Here is a 17,574-nt window from a genome sequence, read left to right as displayed (position 1 = left end):
AAGGCAGCAGAAAGCAAGAGAGAGATGGGGCTATAAGGGATAGGCTACCTATTAAAGGTAGGTAAGGTCAGAACAGCTCCAATATTTAGGGGTCATCCTAACGAAGTAGATATTTGCTAATATCTAATGTGGTTAATGTGTACTATATGAACCATCAAGCTGAGGAATGCAGGCAAAAAAAAAATCTCACCATAGGTTAAAGAAATTTTCTTTTTGACTCTCTACACAGTCAAGTCAGACTTCCCACACAGTAATTAAGATGTTTCTTATGTAGTTACTAAGTCTTCTCTCCCCCCTTGTGCCTTGCAGACATGGCCAAAGGTAAACTTTGAGGTGAGTATCCTTCATTGTCATTAAAGAGAAATGAGAATTTTCAGAGACTTTTTCTTTCCTGCAGCTAAATCTGTCTTGAAACAGCTTCTGAAAGTAGATCCTGCCCACAGAATAACAGCGAAAGAACTGCTTGATAACCGGTGGATAACGGTAAGTTATAGTATTATTTGTTCTTACACATTTATCAAAATTGGATTCTGTAGCTTTATATATTGTCTTTTACTAAAGCAGCCAGATGGTTTTTGTCTTCCAAAATTTTATTAAGATAATTAATTCAATTCAACAAGAATTTATTATATGCCAACTCTGAGCTGGGCTTTGTGCTCAGCATGGGGGCAAAACAAAGATCAAGAAGACATAGTCCCTCCCCTCCTGGTGTCCACAGCTTACTAGGGGGCTACTTCGTGTGCACAAGTAGGTACAATACAAAATGATGAGGCATGATAAGCCCATGAGAAAAGTTCAGTCAAGTCAGTCATCAAACATTTAATAAGCATTATGATGTCCCAGGCACTTTACTAGTCACTAGGGATAAAGAGGCAAAAGCCTTCCCCCAGGAGGTTTACATTCTACCAAGGGAGCAGGTAGATTCATATAGAGGGGGATATAAGAGATACAAAGCTGTTCTTCAAGGGGAACTTGCTAGTAGTTGGAAAGACTAGGGAAGTTTTCATGGAGTAGATGACACTTGAGCAGTATGGAAAGAAACTAGGGGTACTAAAAGGTAAAGGTGAAAAAGAAAGTATATTCAGGGGATGGGGGACAGGGCATGGAGAGAGAAAATGTAGTGTTGTGTGTGATGAACAGAAGACCGTAAGTGTGGCTGGACACCGGAGAGCATAAAGTGGAATAATTTGTAATAAGACTGTAAAAGTAAATTGAGGCCACCTTATAAAGAGCTTTTTAGGGCAGCTAGGTGTCTCCATAGAATAGAGTGCAGGTCCTGAAGCCTGAGTTCAAATCTGGTCTCAGATATTTACTGACTTTGTTAACCTGGGTAAGTCACTTACTACTATTTACCTCAGTTTCCTCATCTGTAAAATGAGCTAGAGAAGAAAATGCCAAACAACTCCAGTGTCTTTGCCAAGAAAACCCCAAATGGGGTAATGAAAAGTTGGACATGACTGAAAAATGACTAAACAACTATAAAGAGTTTTGACTCTCAAAGAGAAGGTTTTATGTTTGATCCAAGATGTGACAGAGAGCCACTAGAATTAATTGAGTAGGACAGTGTCATGATCAGATCTACATCTCAATAAAATCAATCTATCAGATTGTGGAGGGTGGATCAGAGGGATAAAGGGGAGGCTTGAGGCAGAGGGACATGGCAGGAGACTATTACAATTGGTCAGATGAGGCAATGAGATTCCAAACTAGGGTGGGGACCAGAGAAGTGGAGAAAAGGAGAAAAACATTCAAGAAATGTTGTGGAGATAGAAACAGCAAGATTTAGCAATTGATTAGATATGTGGGATAACAGGGAATGAAGAGGCAAGGATTACACCAAAGTAATAAACCTGGGTGACAAGGTGAATGATAGAACCCTCGAGAGTGATAAGAAGTTTGGAAGAGATGTAGGTTTGGGAGGAAAGACAATCTGATCTGTTGTGTATATTGAGTTTGCAATGCCTGTATGGCATGCGGGTTTGGGACATCTAATAGGCAATTGGTAACACAGGAGTAGTGCTCAGGGGTGAGACTAAGGATAGGTAGATAGATCTTGTTATTGTTCAGCCATTTCCAGTTCTGTCCAATTCTTTGTCACCCCATTTGGGATTTTCTTGGCAAAGATACTGGACTGGTTTGCCATTTCCTTCTCCAGTTCATTTTGCAGATGAGGAAACAGAAATAAACAGGGTTAAGTGACTTGCCCAGGGTCACACAGTCAATAAGTGTTTGAGACCAGATTTGAATTCAGGAAAATGAGTCTTCCTGACTCCAGGACCAGCACTCTATACACTGTTCCATCTAGCTACCCTAGAAGCCAGGAATACCCACCACTAAACTTATGAAACACTAAAACAACACTAGAAAAAAAACATTGTTATATTATTTTTAACACCTCCATCATAAGGCTTATGTAGTGTTCCAGATATTTCTTTGGAAATATTTCCACATCATTCATTGCAATCAGCCAATCCACCAAGCATTTCTTGAGTGCCTGATAGCCAACAAGCCTTTGAATAGGTGCTATGAAAAGAGGGGTATAGGGTTAGAGAAAGAGGAGTAAAATACAAAAAAAAAATAGAAGACTGGTTTTCATAGGAAGTCCAAGGTCTATTTGGGAAACAAAATTTACATCTGTGAAGTGATGTTAAAAAGATATAAAAAACAAAAACAAGTCATTTGTCATTTTCACAGGAGCATATTTACATCTCAGCTATTGCTTTGAACTTTATAAAAAATACTGTCATCTTTATGAAGGTGGTGCCACAATCTCTATTTCTAGCATCAGTCATCTTCTCAAATGAGGGTTTGTATGCTTAGTCTCATTTCTAGCTCTAAAATTTCCACGTTCTCAGGTTCCTTCTAGCCTTGACATTCTATGAGAATAAGATTCTTTGAATTCCAGATGCCTGTTGGGTATCCTCTCATCTCCTATACCATGATGGGAAGAGAATCAGGCCCATGGTGAGGCAGGAAGTGTAATGCTGTAGAAAGTACACTAGACTCCATTTTAAAATTGATTCTGCTACTCAGTCGCCATGTGAGCTGTTTTTCTTATTTTTACATGTCTAGCACACACTAGAGAGGAGCTATCATCACGATTTGGCTTTGTACTTTTATTGTGGGCAGCCTGGTTACTTCAGGATACTTCTCTGGCAAAAGTACCACCCTGATCTGGTTGTGTTAGAGGTGCATGATAAAGGCCTAATATGGAAAAACCCAGCTTGAACTTCTAATGGACTTACTGTTTCCCGAGACAAGGCAAGAGTGGTTTCCTTGAGGCCATGGTGTACTTCATTCAACTTTGATAGATTGAAAGTTTGTGTGAATGAGAAAAAATCCTCACTTGTTTCTAGGTTACAAATGACAATGATAAATGGAGGACCTTAGGAACCTGGGTTAGTCCCTAAGGAAACTGCCATTATATTTGTGGTACTCTTGGCCATAAAGAACAACTCCAATTTAACATCATACAGACCTCATATTTTTCTGTAATCTTGGCATCCCTGGAATATATATTCATGACAGATTCATAATTCTCTGTATTGCATGCATAATTTAGACCTATCTCCTATGAATTGAATTTGTTTGCCAACTGAAGGCTTATAGACAGTTTGGTAGGGTACTTTCCAGAGCCTTGCAAATCCATGGCTCCCACTTTCTTTCCTCTGAATTTCCTAGATAGCCCCTAAGACTCCTAAATTCCAGAAATCTGATTCTTTTCTCCATGAATCATGAACAGGGGTTCATTTATGTCCCCCAAACTACCAAAGACTAATTCTCTTTCCTCATAAGGCATATAAGCCTGTCTTTCTTGTTCCTGAAATACAGGAGCCTTTTGAGGCTGCTTCTATTATTTCACAGGAACTATTTAATCAAAAGCCAAATACTGTGTAACTGTATGTAGCCACCCCTATTGGCTCCTCCCCTAACTTGCGCTCACTCTGACAAATTGAGTCTCCAGAGGGTAAGCTATCAGGGTCAAGTTATGGGTACCCACTCGAAAGTATAGCTAACAGACCACTACTAGTGTATTTCCAATTAATAGTCAGCTAGAGGAAACTCAGTGTCACAGTGGGTACACTGCTAGGCCTGGAGTCAGAAGCACTCCCCTTCCTGAGTTCAAATCTGGCCTCAGACAGTTATAAGCTGTGTGACCCTGGGCAAATCACTTAACTGTTTGCCTCAGTTAAAATGAACTGGAAAAAGAAATGGCAAACAACTCCAGTATCTTTGCCAAAAAAACTGCAAATGGGGCCATGAAGAGTAAGATACAACTAAAACAACCAAACAACAGTAGATATAATTCGCTCAAGGCAATGACATTTCCTAAAATGTCATTGTAAGATCATTAGCTACCAAAAATTCCCACCAAAAACCTGGGGCTCACTCTCCCACAAACACACACAGCACCTGTGGGAAGAACAGATGTAAAAGGGTAGTGAGATACAAGTAGAGAAGACATGTGCAAAAGCTACTCACTCCTCTGTGCCTATGGATTCCTGTGGAATCCTCACAACGCTGCCTGAGCTCTTCTAGGCAGGTTGCTTAGCTGGGCTCACAGCATCTACTGCTGACAGGACACAGCGACTCTCATAAGCCCAATTCTGGCTCTCTTCTATACTGCCAAGTATCACTTCCCTTGAGACTGCTTTCAAACTCAACTGACCGACTCCCTCCCTGTATCTAGGTCCATCTGGATTAGTCCCTTCTCCTTCAGCTGTGTTTCACACTCTTTGGAATTCACTCTGTAACAAATGTATTATGCAATATTGTTTATGCTTTAGGAAAATGAATCTGTGGAAGGGGAATTGGAGGGAGTAAGATGAGAAAAGTCCCATCTCTTCCCAAGAGATAAAGATCTGGGTTCTTCCCTGACTTCTTGCTCCTACTTCAGCCCACCTGAACTACTGACATGCCAACCATCTCTAGGACTTATCAATTTAAAGCCCTACAAGGAAACAGCCAGTTTTTATTCCTACAGAAAGTTCCTTCTTTTTCATTGAGAGAGATGCTTCTATTTCCTATTGTGATTATGATGTTACTTTATTAACATATCAAATGCTCATCATCTGTGTTTGTATCCTATGGCCACTGGAGTGGGGCACTGAAACCAAATCCTCCTCCCCCTCCCACCTTTACATTTAAATTGCTACATAAATGTGTTTCTGTTTAAACTCTACTACTGAAAAATGTTTGCCTGATTATCTAAGCTATTATTCTTGTCTTGTCCTGTTTCATAATATATTTTCGCTTAGCACCCCATCTTAAAGGAATAACTTAATAACATTAGGATGGGGATGAAAGATCAGGAACATGTTACAGACATAGTATACCTAGATTTCAGCACGTCTCCCATGTTATTCTTGTGTTCAGAGTGGAGAAATGTGGGCTGAATGCTAGTATAGTTAGATGAACTATGTTGAATGGATTGGTTGAATGACTAAATCCAGAGTCATCATTAATTGGTTGATGTAAACTTGGAGTTAAGTCTTTAGCAGAGTGCCCCAAGAATCTAATTTTGTTCTGTATTCTTGTTTTGCTTTGTTTTTATCTTGCTTTTTTAAAAAAAAGTGTACCATGTTTCTTGTGACCATGGTCTTAAGGATGTCTACTGCCTTGAGTATCCATTTTCTTATGTCACATGAGGACGGTAATACTTAAATACTTGTACTACTTGCCTCACAAATAGACCTCATATACCACTGTGTCTTACAATCTCCTAACAAACATATTATGCAATATTATCTATTATGGCTATCTGAGTATTTATCTTGTCCATTCATTCCATGAGGATGAGGAAAATACTCCCCTCCCCCAAAACTTCATAACTTCCCCAGCACTGAGAACAGTGATTTGCACAAAGGGGTTTACTGGGCACTACTAGTCTGCCTAACCTCCTCCCCCCCCAAAAAAACCCCATCAAACTTCAGTTGCTCTACATTTCCTCTAAGTGACCCAAATTAAAACTGGCATCTAAAGCCCTTTGCTCTCTGATTCCAACCTATCTTTTTAGCTCAGATTCATAGAGCTCTCCTTATTCACTCTCTTCCAACCAAACTCAACTCCTAGTGATTCCCCAAACTCATCATGGCTCCTCATCTCTGCCTTTCAGAATTTTTATCTTCCTCCATGAATCTCCTTCCATGATCTCCTGGCTGAAATGTCTCAAGTTTTATTTGAACACATTGTCTAAACCTCTTTTTTGCCCCTTTCATACCCTACTTTAGTCAGTCAGTAAACATTTGATAAAGAATGGGCTGGGCACCATGCTTAGAGCCAGGGATACAAAGGAAGGCAAAAGACCTTCCCTTCTCTAAAGGAGGTCAGAGTCTAATAGACTTATAACAGATGTGTCCAGTATGCAGCCAGTAGACTGTATGCAACCCACAACACTCAAAGTACAGGCTGAACCAGATTAAAAGGTAATTGGGAAAAATCTAACAAAATAAATTAAAATGCAATAAAACATAGATAATACGGTATTTTGAAACTAAGTTAATATACAGCTGCAAAGATCCTTCTCTACTGTCTAGTGTCCCCCATTTCTCTGTGAGTTTAACGCTACTGCTTTTTTGGTATACTTATTTGTATATGTGTTGTAGCTCTAACTCCCCCTTCAAAGAATCCCCATCCTTTCCCAGTAGAATATAAAGCTTCTTGATTGCAAGGATCATGTCATTTTTATCTTTGTTATCTCATTGCCTAGCACAGTGCACAGCATAGGCACATATTGTTGTTAATTTGCTTGGATCAAATGGGGAGTGGGGGAAATTATTTAAAATGCTACCAAAATGTTAGCTCTAATTTTTGCTTTATACTAAGCTGTTCTGACACTAAATAACTGTCCAAATGAGGTAACAAGTAGTCACTGACAAATTGTAGTAAGCACACTTATAGTTGGACAAAATCCCAGCTGTGAAATTCCTTTGGAGCTGGTTTGCCTAGAGATTTCTCTGTTGTTGGCTGAAGACAATGCATGGCTTGGGCCCCCAGGTTATGTGAGCGATTACTGAGGAATAATTTAATCGAAGTTATTAATTAATATAATTCAGTTGCAGGCTTGGATGATTTGTCCAAGTTTCCCATCTTTGGATCCTTTATAACAATTTGTTGCCATCCCTTTATGGGGCCCTTTGAATTATCTGCTGCAGGAACAATGTGCCAGGAAGCGTGCACTGAACAAGACTACCCTCAGGAGTTCAGTGTGTGAAGTTTAGAAGAATATCGCCACTTTACGAACTTCTAAAAGACAAAACCCTTTGCTTAAATGTGTACAGCCCTGCGACATACACTTCAGAGTCTCTGTTTGAAATAGTCCAAAGCAAACATGGCAGGCCTCTCAGAGGCTCCCTGCTCCAAAGCCAACCTTTCCTGATGTAACAACTCACACAAAATGAAGCGCCATCTTTCAAAGAGCTCCATCAGATGAAAGATTTCCATCATTTGGTTGATGTTTTGTGCATTTTGTAATGTGCTATCTGTAACCAAAGTGTTCTAAAGAAAGTCATAAAAAGTGTACATGCATATAAATGAACGTGACAGAATGTGGAAAAGGCTTCCTTATATTTCTGAAGGTCAGATTCAGGAAGGACTTGCTCTTCAAAGCTGCTGACCCCCATTGGCAGGACAGTGAGAATTATTTTCTCTGATTTAGTTCTTGTTCACAATCACTGTTGTTTTTTTTTAAAGTCACCACCCCGACCTCAGTGCTACAAGTTTCCTAAGTGATATTTCCTTTTGCATGCATCACCATGTTCCCTCATCCCTCCTACACTGTGCCAACAGATTCATCTTCTTAATGCCTAGTCCTTCCTGGATGACTTACTTCCAACAGGATCAAGTGCAAGCTTGTCAGCCTGGTATTTGTCAGTCTGTTCTCTGGCCCCTTCCTATCTTTCTTGTCATATCTCCCACTATCACCTACACTATAGGAGGGCTTAAGGGCTATTCCCACAACACCCCCTCCTCTTTCCTATCCTTTGCCTTTGTTCAGTTTGCTTCCTCTCCCTCTGCTGCAATCCTTTTATACCAGTTCAGATGCTATTTACTCAAAGTATTCCCTGATCTTCCTTAGTAAATAATTTTTTCTTCCTTTAAATTCCTGTAACATCTGGTTAGACTTCTCCTATGGTTCTTTTCACATACTGCTTCATTTTGTAGTTATTGTCCCTACTAGACTGTGAACTCTTTGAAAGCAGGAGTCCCGCCATTCATCTCTGTGTTCCCTGTGCTGCCAAAAATAGTAGGGACTTGATAAAATGATTGTTCAATAAATCAGTGAATTATTCCACCCATGAAAAAAACCAAATATTTATTAAGAATCCATTGTTTGCTGATCACTGTGCTAGGTACTAGGGAAAAAGCAAAGTTTAGATTAAAAATGATTCCCACTCTCACGGACCTTCTGGTTTAGAAGGATGAGAGTCTAGTTGCAAGCAAAGTAAATTTGTAATAAGCCACTAGAGAAGTGAGGTTTAGAATGATAGAAAGGATGATTATAGCAAACCGCAGGAATCAAGGAAGGCTTCCTGGAGGAGGGAACACAGTTGGGTTTTGATGGATTACAAGGAGTTCCAGAAGCTAGGTGGCACAGTGGACAGAGCAGTGGACCTGGAGTCAGGAAGACCTCAGTTCAAATCCTGCCTCAGACACTCACTACCTATGTGATGCTGGGCAAGTCACTTTACCCTGTTTGCTTTAGTTTTGTTATCTGTAAAATAAGCTGGAGAAGGAAATAGCAAATCACTCTAGTATCTCTGCCAAGAAAACCCCAAATAAGTCATGAAAAGTCAGACACAACTGAACAACAATAGGAATTGTACAGATCAAAGAGGGAGGAAGGACATTCTAGCAACAGGTAACATGAGCATGAAGATAGAATAGCAAATAATACAATTTGGTTGTGCAGAGCTTGTAGAAGGGAGTGATATGAGATAGGACTGAAAAATGGTAGTGAAGAATCAGGGAGGACTTGAATGTTAGAGAAAGGAATTTAAACGTTACCTGGTAGACAATAAGGAAACATGAAAAGAATTTTGGACAGAGGAGGGACATGACTAGAGATCACCCACTGGTCAGGCATGTTTTCAGTAGCAAAGACCTGGATTCAAGTCTCAGCTCCAGTGCTTACCTACTCTGTGTCTAAAGGCAAGTCACTTAACTTCCCTTGGTCTTAGTTTCCTGTACTATAAAATAGGAAAACTGACACTTAAACTACCTACTTCACACTATTGTTGTGGGGGAAAGCACTTTAAAAACCTTAAAGCATTTATTCATACCTATATAACCCTACTATAATAGATGTTCAGTAAGTGGCACCATTGTTATTATTACACCGAGTATATTCAGTGCTTCACTGGCTTCCACTATCAACACAAGTATTCCATGATTCAAGGGACTATGCATCTAAGCAAGAGTAGTGGGAGTCTTGTGTTGGCAGAAAACATTGGCAGAACCTTGATACCAACCCCTGAGTCACAGATGTTAAAAACAGCACTAGTGATTTTACTTTGAAGAAGTAGGAAACACAATACCATCTTCCAGCAGTTTTTCAAATGTATTGTTAATGCTCTGAGGCTTATATCAGAGTACCAGCAGGTTGCAAGTTCGAACATGTCCTACCAAGCTGAAAAGACTTGGAGGATGGGCCTGACTGGATCTGTACATCTGTGATTGGAGAATTAGTCTAGCTAAGTTCAGAGAACCTCATCACCAGAAGGATGCTCATGACAAATGTTCAGAAAGGCCAAGAGCGTGATTGCCCTGGTGGAAAAGGTACAACACTGAAGAAATGACATATCTGTGAAATATCAAAGTACAAGGCATTGAAGTCTTTCTTTAAATTGTGCTTTGTCGCTGACCTTGGTGCTGAATTTGTTATTCTAGAAAGAGTGTCATTTAGTCATTTCAGTCCTGCCTGACTCTCAGTGACCCCAATTGGAGTTTTCTTGGCAAAGATACTAGAGTAGTTTGCCATATCCTTCTCTACTCATTTTACAAATGAGGGAACTGAGGCAAACAGGGTTAAGTGACTTGCCTAGGGTCACATGGCTAGTGTGTGTCTGAGGCCAGATTTGAACTCAGGAAAAGGAGTCTTCTCTAGAAAAAGCACTTCTCAGGGATAAACTCCTAATGTTAATAATAGATTAGAAAAGAGTGTAATATAGTGGAACAATCCATGAATTTATAGTCCAGGGATCTGGGTTTGGATGCCAGTTTTTCCAATTAGTTCATATAAGACCTCCACCTCATGGTGCCTCATTTTCCTCATTTCTACAAAAGTTGGACAGAGAATGATTCATCTCTAAGGTCCCTTCCAGCTCTTGATCTTACATTATTTTTCATGTAGTGCTAAGCATTCAAAACCTTAAATTCTGTGTAAGAGTCAAGTTCTGGTGGGGGGGAATCCAACATTTATTTTTCATCATAAGGAAAAGTGATGAAGTTTTTAGGTAAATGCTTTGAGAAACCTGACCTTAGCAAGCTGCTCTGGGTATGGCACCTAGGAGGGCAGATATGGACTTGCTGGAATTAGGGCATCTGTTTTCTTTTCTGAACATCCTCAAAGCATCTAGTTCAGCCTTCAATTATTTCCCATCTACATCCTCTTGAGGAGATCGGTTCAGTTCTTGGAATAGGGAATTCATAATGCTTCAGGATGGTTTTAGAAGTCCATTTGCATTCAGGACTCAGAGTATTAGCTCCAGATTGGCATCTGATCCAAACTGGCTTCCTTAAGGTCCCCTAGAGATTGATCTTCAACAGATTTAGAATAGGTAGTCCATATCTTCTTGGTCATGGCATGCTCCCTCAGGAACTAGAATGATCCCATTCTCTTGTGGTAGGAGATCAGGGTGGTATTGATCAAAATATTCACACATAGGTTGAGGTTGTGCTGCACATTGCTTTCAGCTCTATTGTATATTTGTCTTTGAACTCAGAAGCTTAGCCCTGAGTTCCACTGATGTTAAGATGGTTCTGCTATTCCTTACATATTGCTTTTTTAAAGATTCTTTTCTATTCCTAGCTACTTTCTTTTTGAATGTGTAATCAGTGATGAGGCAATATCTGCCTTGGGAATCTCTTTCCATACAACGACCCTAAAAGAAAATTTGTTAAATTTTGTGAAGGAGGAGGAGGAAGGCTGGCATTTTGAACAAACATTATCTCATTTTATCTTCACGACAATCCTGGAAGGTAGATGCTCTCCTCATTTTATGGATGAGAAAACTGAGAAATACAGATGTTAAATGACTTGCCAGTCACTTGAAGACTTAAGTTCAAACCTGACCTTAGACACTTACTAGCTGTGTGACCCTAGCTAGGCAAGTCACTTAAACCTGTTTCTCTCAGTTTCATCATCTGTAAAATTAACTGGAGAAGGAAATGACAAATCATCCCATTCTCTTTGCCAAGAAAATTCAAGATGGGATAACAAAGAGTCAGACATGACTGAAACAACTGAACAACACCACACACACACATACATGCATATATATATACACACACGCATTATATATGTATAATATACACACACTCATGCATACATAGCATATACTATAGATAAAAACTAAACTAGGCTGATTTTGTAAAAGGAGAAAACATTAACAAATTTATTTATTGAGATGTTCCTTGTGTTAGCTATTGGTAACATTTAAATAAAATTTCCTACCTTTATTTAAGACATGAGTATCTTCCAGTAAACGAAAATATACTTAAGTTCCACAAATTACGTGTGAATGTCACAGTTCTTGAATTTTGAAGATTAACAACCGTACCAGAACACACACAAATGAATATTATCAAATTCAAAGTAGTTACCTTAGGAAGCTCTAGAGAGATTCTAGGGATTACACCACTGTTTGAAACTGTGGGGAACTATTGCTTTCAGATTCTAGAGCACATCTTTTTGAATATTCTATCCTCTGGTCAATCTTTCAAAACAACCAAAAACAGGAGATAGAAACAGCTATCACCTTGGTTCTAATTTATGATGCTCTTTCCACAACTTTTGAAAAGAGTAACAGAAACTTCATTTGATAAAGATGATCCCCAGAAACTGGAAGGCAGAATGCATATGGAGCATCAGGGTCTTTTATCTCCCAAATTCAGGTTTTGTTTTTTCCCTCTCCACCATTTTTTTTACTTCTTTATTGTTTAAACTCTTCACATTGTAATTGCCCTCCAGACTTTAATTATTACAACTTCAGCTTAACATGGTTGTGGAGACTGTGAGTTCTGAAGGTGCCTGTTTTTTCTAGTTCTAACTGAAAATAGCATACAGCCTATGTGATGAGATAAGGCAATGTTTAAAAGCACTAAATATTAACTGTTAACATTAGGGCAATACACTGACTCCTGTGCGGCCCACAAATGTCCTGGAGCTGATGAAACAATGGAAGAACCAACCAGGAAGTGATGAAGAAGACCTGGGGGACATAAAGGATGATCTCGCTACCAAAATACATGTGTATACAAGCTTCAAAGCAGAGGAGAAGGTCAATGATGAGAAGATGGTTGAAAATCCAAATGACAGTAGGGCCAAGTCCCCTCTGCCAGAAAAGCAGGTAGGAGAACAATTTCCTCTCTCCTCCAAAGTGTAACAGAACCTCTAGGCCTGCAGTAATTACTGATCTGTATCTATTTGGAAAGGCTTCTGTTTTCAGGAGATTTTTAGAATTCCAGAATGCCAAAGCTGGAAGATCCCCTGTCTAAGGGGAGACATCTATTCACCTTCTTCATTGGGCAGGAATCCCTCTACAACTTCCTTGGCTGGTGTGCACAATGGTTGAGTAGAAGTGGCCTGAAGGTTGGTGTAAACCTTTAGAATTCCTCACGGGTGAGGAGGAGGGGTTGGTATCCAGATGGGAGGGGGACAGGGGAAGGGGAAATTAGAAAGAAGATTGGGAGCAGGGAGAGATCCTGGTGGAATATGGAGGGGAGGCAGCCTAGGACAAGGGGATGAATCTCTATGACCTTAACCAGTTTGCTCCTTGGAGGACAGATCCACAGTTGACCACCAGGCTCATACTTTCCCTTCCAGCTTGCACCTTGGTAGAGCCTGTTACAATGTATGGTCCATTAGTATAACCTTCAAGATCATCAGGTCACCACCATATCACATTCAACCATCGGAGTAGGGCATCAGTGGAGGAACAGTATTCCCAATAAATTAATCTTTGCTAACTGGTGTTCTTACTGTCTTCAAGACTGTCTTTCTGAACATTTATCCAGACCCATTTAGCTGACATATCAAAAGAGCCGAGTGACAGGAAGCTGTGAGTAGACCTGGACTGCCAGAGTCCTTGGACCTCAGAATTGCCAGGATTCTGTCACTTTTGACACAAGCTCAACCAAGCATTTGGGCAAGGCCTTGGAAATTCAACTGCCACTGACCTCAGGATACCAAGTTCCCCTCCTACAAACTGTTCTATGTTCTCTGTGCCCTCAGACTTTGGGCAGCTAACAAATCTCTATCTCTTCCCCTCAGTCAGTGTTCGTTAATCTGCTGCTTCAGATTACAAATTAGCCTTTGCTTCAGTACAATGCCCAGGAATTCCCAAGAGACAAACAACACAAATTAACACACACATAAACACATAGGGAAAGTCACTAGGGAGGAACCAATTCCCCAGAGCCCACTCCACCCCAATGGGACCTTGCTTTATAGCTTTATTACAGTGCTTCCTACCAAGGGAATAATGGACCAACCTCAGCATCACCCCCCCACCCCCTGCCCCTCAATGAAGTTTTATGTGTTACTTACTGGTAGTCTCTGAGAGGCCAGTACCTTCATTAGGGATATTAGTAACAACTTGTGCCTTCATGCTCCACAGATCAACTGGCCTAACAAATAGAGCTTAGGAGCACTGTCTAGACAGCAGAAAAAGAAGTATTGGCTTATCTATGATGCATAGTAACAAGTCATAACCTAGGTTAATGAACAGCGTCTGAAGGGTGGTGACAGAAATCCATCAATAATGTTAGTTGGTGGCCAAAAGTATTCATTAAACACATATTATGTGCCAGGTGATGGAGAGCCAAAGTCAAAGATGGAATAGTTCTTGTCTGCAGGAAACTTTTATTCTATTGGGGGAGACAGAATGTACATATTAAGTGTATGCAAAATGTACACCCTGTGCAGAAATAAGTATATAAATGATATACAAAACAAAATACGCAATGTACATAAATAAAAACAAGGTGCATTAGGAGGGTGAGTCATAAAAGGTCTCATGTACAAGGTGGTCATTAAGCAGAGCTTTAAAGGACACAAGGGGTTCTAAGAAGTGGAGGTGAGGAGGGATGGCATTCCAGGCATGTGGGGGATGGGATGAGGACCAGGAAAAGAAATAAAATATTTAAAAGTTGAGTAGCTAAACATAGGAAGTTTTGTTTGATCCTAGAGGCAATATGGAATATTGGTGTTTATTGAGTAGGACAGTATCATGAAAACCTAGAGAGGAGACAGTATCCAGGAGAGGTGATCGGTAATGTCAAATGCTGCAGAGAGCTAAAGAAGGATGAGATGGAAATGCTGATATATGTATGAACTATTCATTCATTGTTTTATTTAATCTCTTAAAGCAATGGTACTAAATAATGCCAGTTAATTCAATTTCCTCTCCCTGGAGTCATCCCCCTGCTGGCTTTATGATTCTGGGATAATCACATAACTTTTCAGGGCCCCAGCTACTCTTCAGTCAGAAAATCAGTCAACTAGCATTTAAGCACCTACTAATACTAAGTATCAGGCACCATGCTAAGTGCTGGGAGTACAAAGAAAAGCAAAAAATGGCCCCTGCCTTCAAGGAGTTCCCAGTCTAATGGGGGAAGCAGCATTGTGGAGAAGATACTACTGGCATGGGTAAGAGATGTTCCTCACAAGGAACTCCCATTGAAATCATAGGTTGGCTTAAAACAAATCAGTAACCAATTTTACATTCTGGTTGTTGATTTGCTAGACTCTGTTATGGTTATATGAATAGCCAAGGCCTTTTACTGGCATTCTTGTGCTGTGTCTACATGTGTCTACATGACAGTTTCCTCATGTGAGGCAGTATATTCTCTGCAGTCTTGCAAATCCCATAATGGAGTGATCTCAAGCTGAAAAAGTAGCAAACTGCATATGTCGTCCCAGGTTCAGCCTAGAACATCCAAAAATTTTGGCAAACTTTTTAAACATGTGAGCTTAATGCAGGAATGGTGCAGGTTTCATGGGACCCAGAATAAAAACAACCTCTATCCTTCAGGAGCTTACATTCTTCTGTGTGTGTGTGTGTGTGTGTGTGTGTGTGTGTGTGTGTGTGCAGGGAGGACATTACTTCACAGTTAAGTAAATTCAACATCATTTCAAAATGGAGAGGACCCCCCCACCCCCGAGCTGAGCCATGAAGGAAGCTAGGGATTCTAAGAGGCAAAAGTAAGGTCACAGCACATTGGAGGTGTGGGTGAGAGATGCACATCAAGGTCAGAGAATCCCTGAAAGGCCAATGCAGCTGGAATGTAGAACGTATGGGAAAATTGAGTGAAAATCAGATTATGGAATGCTTTCAAAGCTAGGCCAATGAGTTGCATTTTGTCCTAGAAGCAATGGGGAGCCGCCGAAAATTTTTGATCAGGAGAATAATTTGGTCACACCTGTCTGTGATTTAAGAATCCTAATTTTTCAGCTATCTGGAAGGTGGAAGTAGAGAGGAGACACACTAGAAGCAGCACAATCAATAAGGAGGCCATTGCAGTAGTCTGGTCTGATTTAGGATGGTGACCATGTGGAGGGAGAGAAGAGGAAGTATGTGAGATATGTTGTAGAGGTAACACGGACAACATTTGTTGACTGGACATGTTAAATTTGATGGGACATCATGGATGGGAAATGCATGGCCGGCAATTGGTGGCAGAATTGGGACTAGAATTCAGGAGAGAGAGTAAGGTTTAGAGACACAGATTCAAGAGGAATCTATATGGAGACAAATGAATCCATGGGAGTTGATAAGAGGGAGGAGAGGGCCCATGACAGAGCTTTGGAGGACAGCCATGTTTGATGGGAGGGAAATGGATGATGACTCAGAAGAGGAAACCAAGAAGAAGCAGAAAGGCAGGAGAAGTACCAGGTCAGAGCAGCCACAAAACAGCCCTTGGAGGTGGAAGAATTCATGAGGGAGGAGTGGTTTACAGAGTCAAGTGCTGAAGAGAAATAAAAAAGGATGAGTTTTAAAGTAAAGGCCATTGGTAATTTTGAAGAAGAACTATTTCAGTTAAGTGGTGAGATTGGAAGAAAAGTTGCAAAGAGATTGAGAAGTAAATGGAAGGTGAGGAAATGACCTTTTCAAGATTTAGACTATGAAAGGGAGAAGAGATATGACATAATCATTTAAGAGATGCCAGAGGCAAGTAAAGGTTTTCTAAGAATAGGAAAGACCAGGTCTTGTTTGTTAGAGTCACAAAAGGAGATGATGGTTAAAGAGATAGTAAATATGGAGGAATGGGGGAAAGGAATGATCTGTGTGGCAAGCTTCTGAGATAGAAAGGAGGGAATGATTTCAAGAACACTGGTAGTAAAATGTGGAGAAGACTTTCATAAGAGGGAATTAATGTTTTTGGCCATAACAGCTCATGAAGTAGTCTCCAAGAAGCTACGATTTGCATTGGTGACAGAAATATCCATACTAACAAAACCACAGATCTTTTGAAATATTAAAGAAATCAAAGATAACACCACAAATGAGCTTTGAAAAATGTTTCCTCCTCCCCTTCCTTTCATTCTAGCCAGAAACAGCCTCAAAGTCATGGGTGTTCATTGGTATTATTTTCCAGCTGCATAGTTTAAGGGTTGAGACTGAGGTTGTTTAAGTTCATAATTGTTACTTCTTTGGGACCAGGAACTGTATTTCTAAGTCATTCTCAACTGTACTGGCTGTTTATAAAAAGAATGGTAACGGGTACTTCGCATTATAGGCCTGGAAAGTATTATGTTCTTAATGCATTATAAGAATCAATATGCATTCGTTGTAAATTATACAGAAGTCAGGTTAATGTTAAGGAATTACTTCTGTTCTTTCAAGTCCTCATTAACAGTACACAGTGGAGTTTGAACTGATGACCTTGTAGAACAGCAAGAATTATTGATGGGACTGAGAAATTAAAATTTCTGAAGTGATAAGCTTGAAATAGGACTGGTCATTCACTCTTGTGTCCACACGTGATTCATATAATAATTAATACACTTAACATTAAGATACTAAAAACATTTCTATTCAACTTATTCTCTATATATTGAACTACATACATGAATGGATGACTACGTGGCTAGAACATCAAGGCTGAAAGGTGTCATATAGATCATCTGGTTCTTTCTCCTTCATTTTACAGGGTAGCAAACTGAGATAAACTGAGGGGGAGCAACTTGTGCTAGATAGGGACAAAGATAGATAGATAGATAGATAGATAGATAGATAGATAGATAGATAGATAGATAGATAGATAGATAGATAACTAGATAGATAGACAGATAGATAGATGGATGGATAGATAGATAGATAGATAGATAGATAGATAGATAGATAGATAGAT

At 39.9% G+C, this 17,574-nt stretch overlaps 1 protein-coding gene across 2 annotated transcripts in view; it reads left to right on the top strand.

Annotated features, from left to right (window-relative positions):
• The window catches only part of STK33 (serine/threonine kinase 33), a 98,821-nt gene that overhangs the window by 64,623 nt on the left and 16,624 nt on the right, over nucleotides 1–17,574 (top strand). For both annotated transcript variants that reach the window (XM_069090889.1, XM_069090888.1), the window contains exons 10-11: nucleotides 398–483; nucleotides 12,345–12,569. In XM_069090889.1, coding sequence (XP_068946990.1) covers nucleotides 398–483; nucleotides 12,345–12,569 — 311 coding nt within the window. The remainder of the gene's footprint in view (nucleotides 1–397; nucleotides 484–12,344; nucleotides 12,570–17,574) is intronic.

Source organism: Petaurus breviceps, unplaced genomic scaffold, assembly GCF_028583685.1.
Source record: "Petaurus breviceps papuanus isolate PSGF00001 unplaced genomic scaffold, PetGlider_PUasm1.0 188, whole genome shotgun sequence".
NCBI lineage: Eukaryota > Metazoa > Chordata > Mammalia > Diprotodontia > Petauridae > Petaurus > Petaurus breviceps.
Note: the sequence above shows the minus strand (reverse complement) of the source record. Positions and strands in the feature narration are given on the sequence as shown.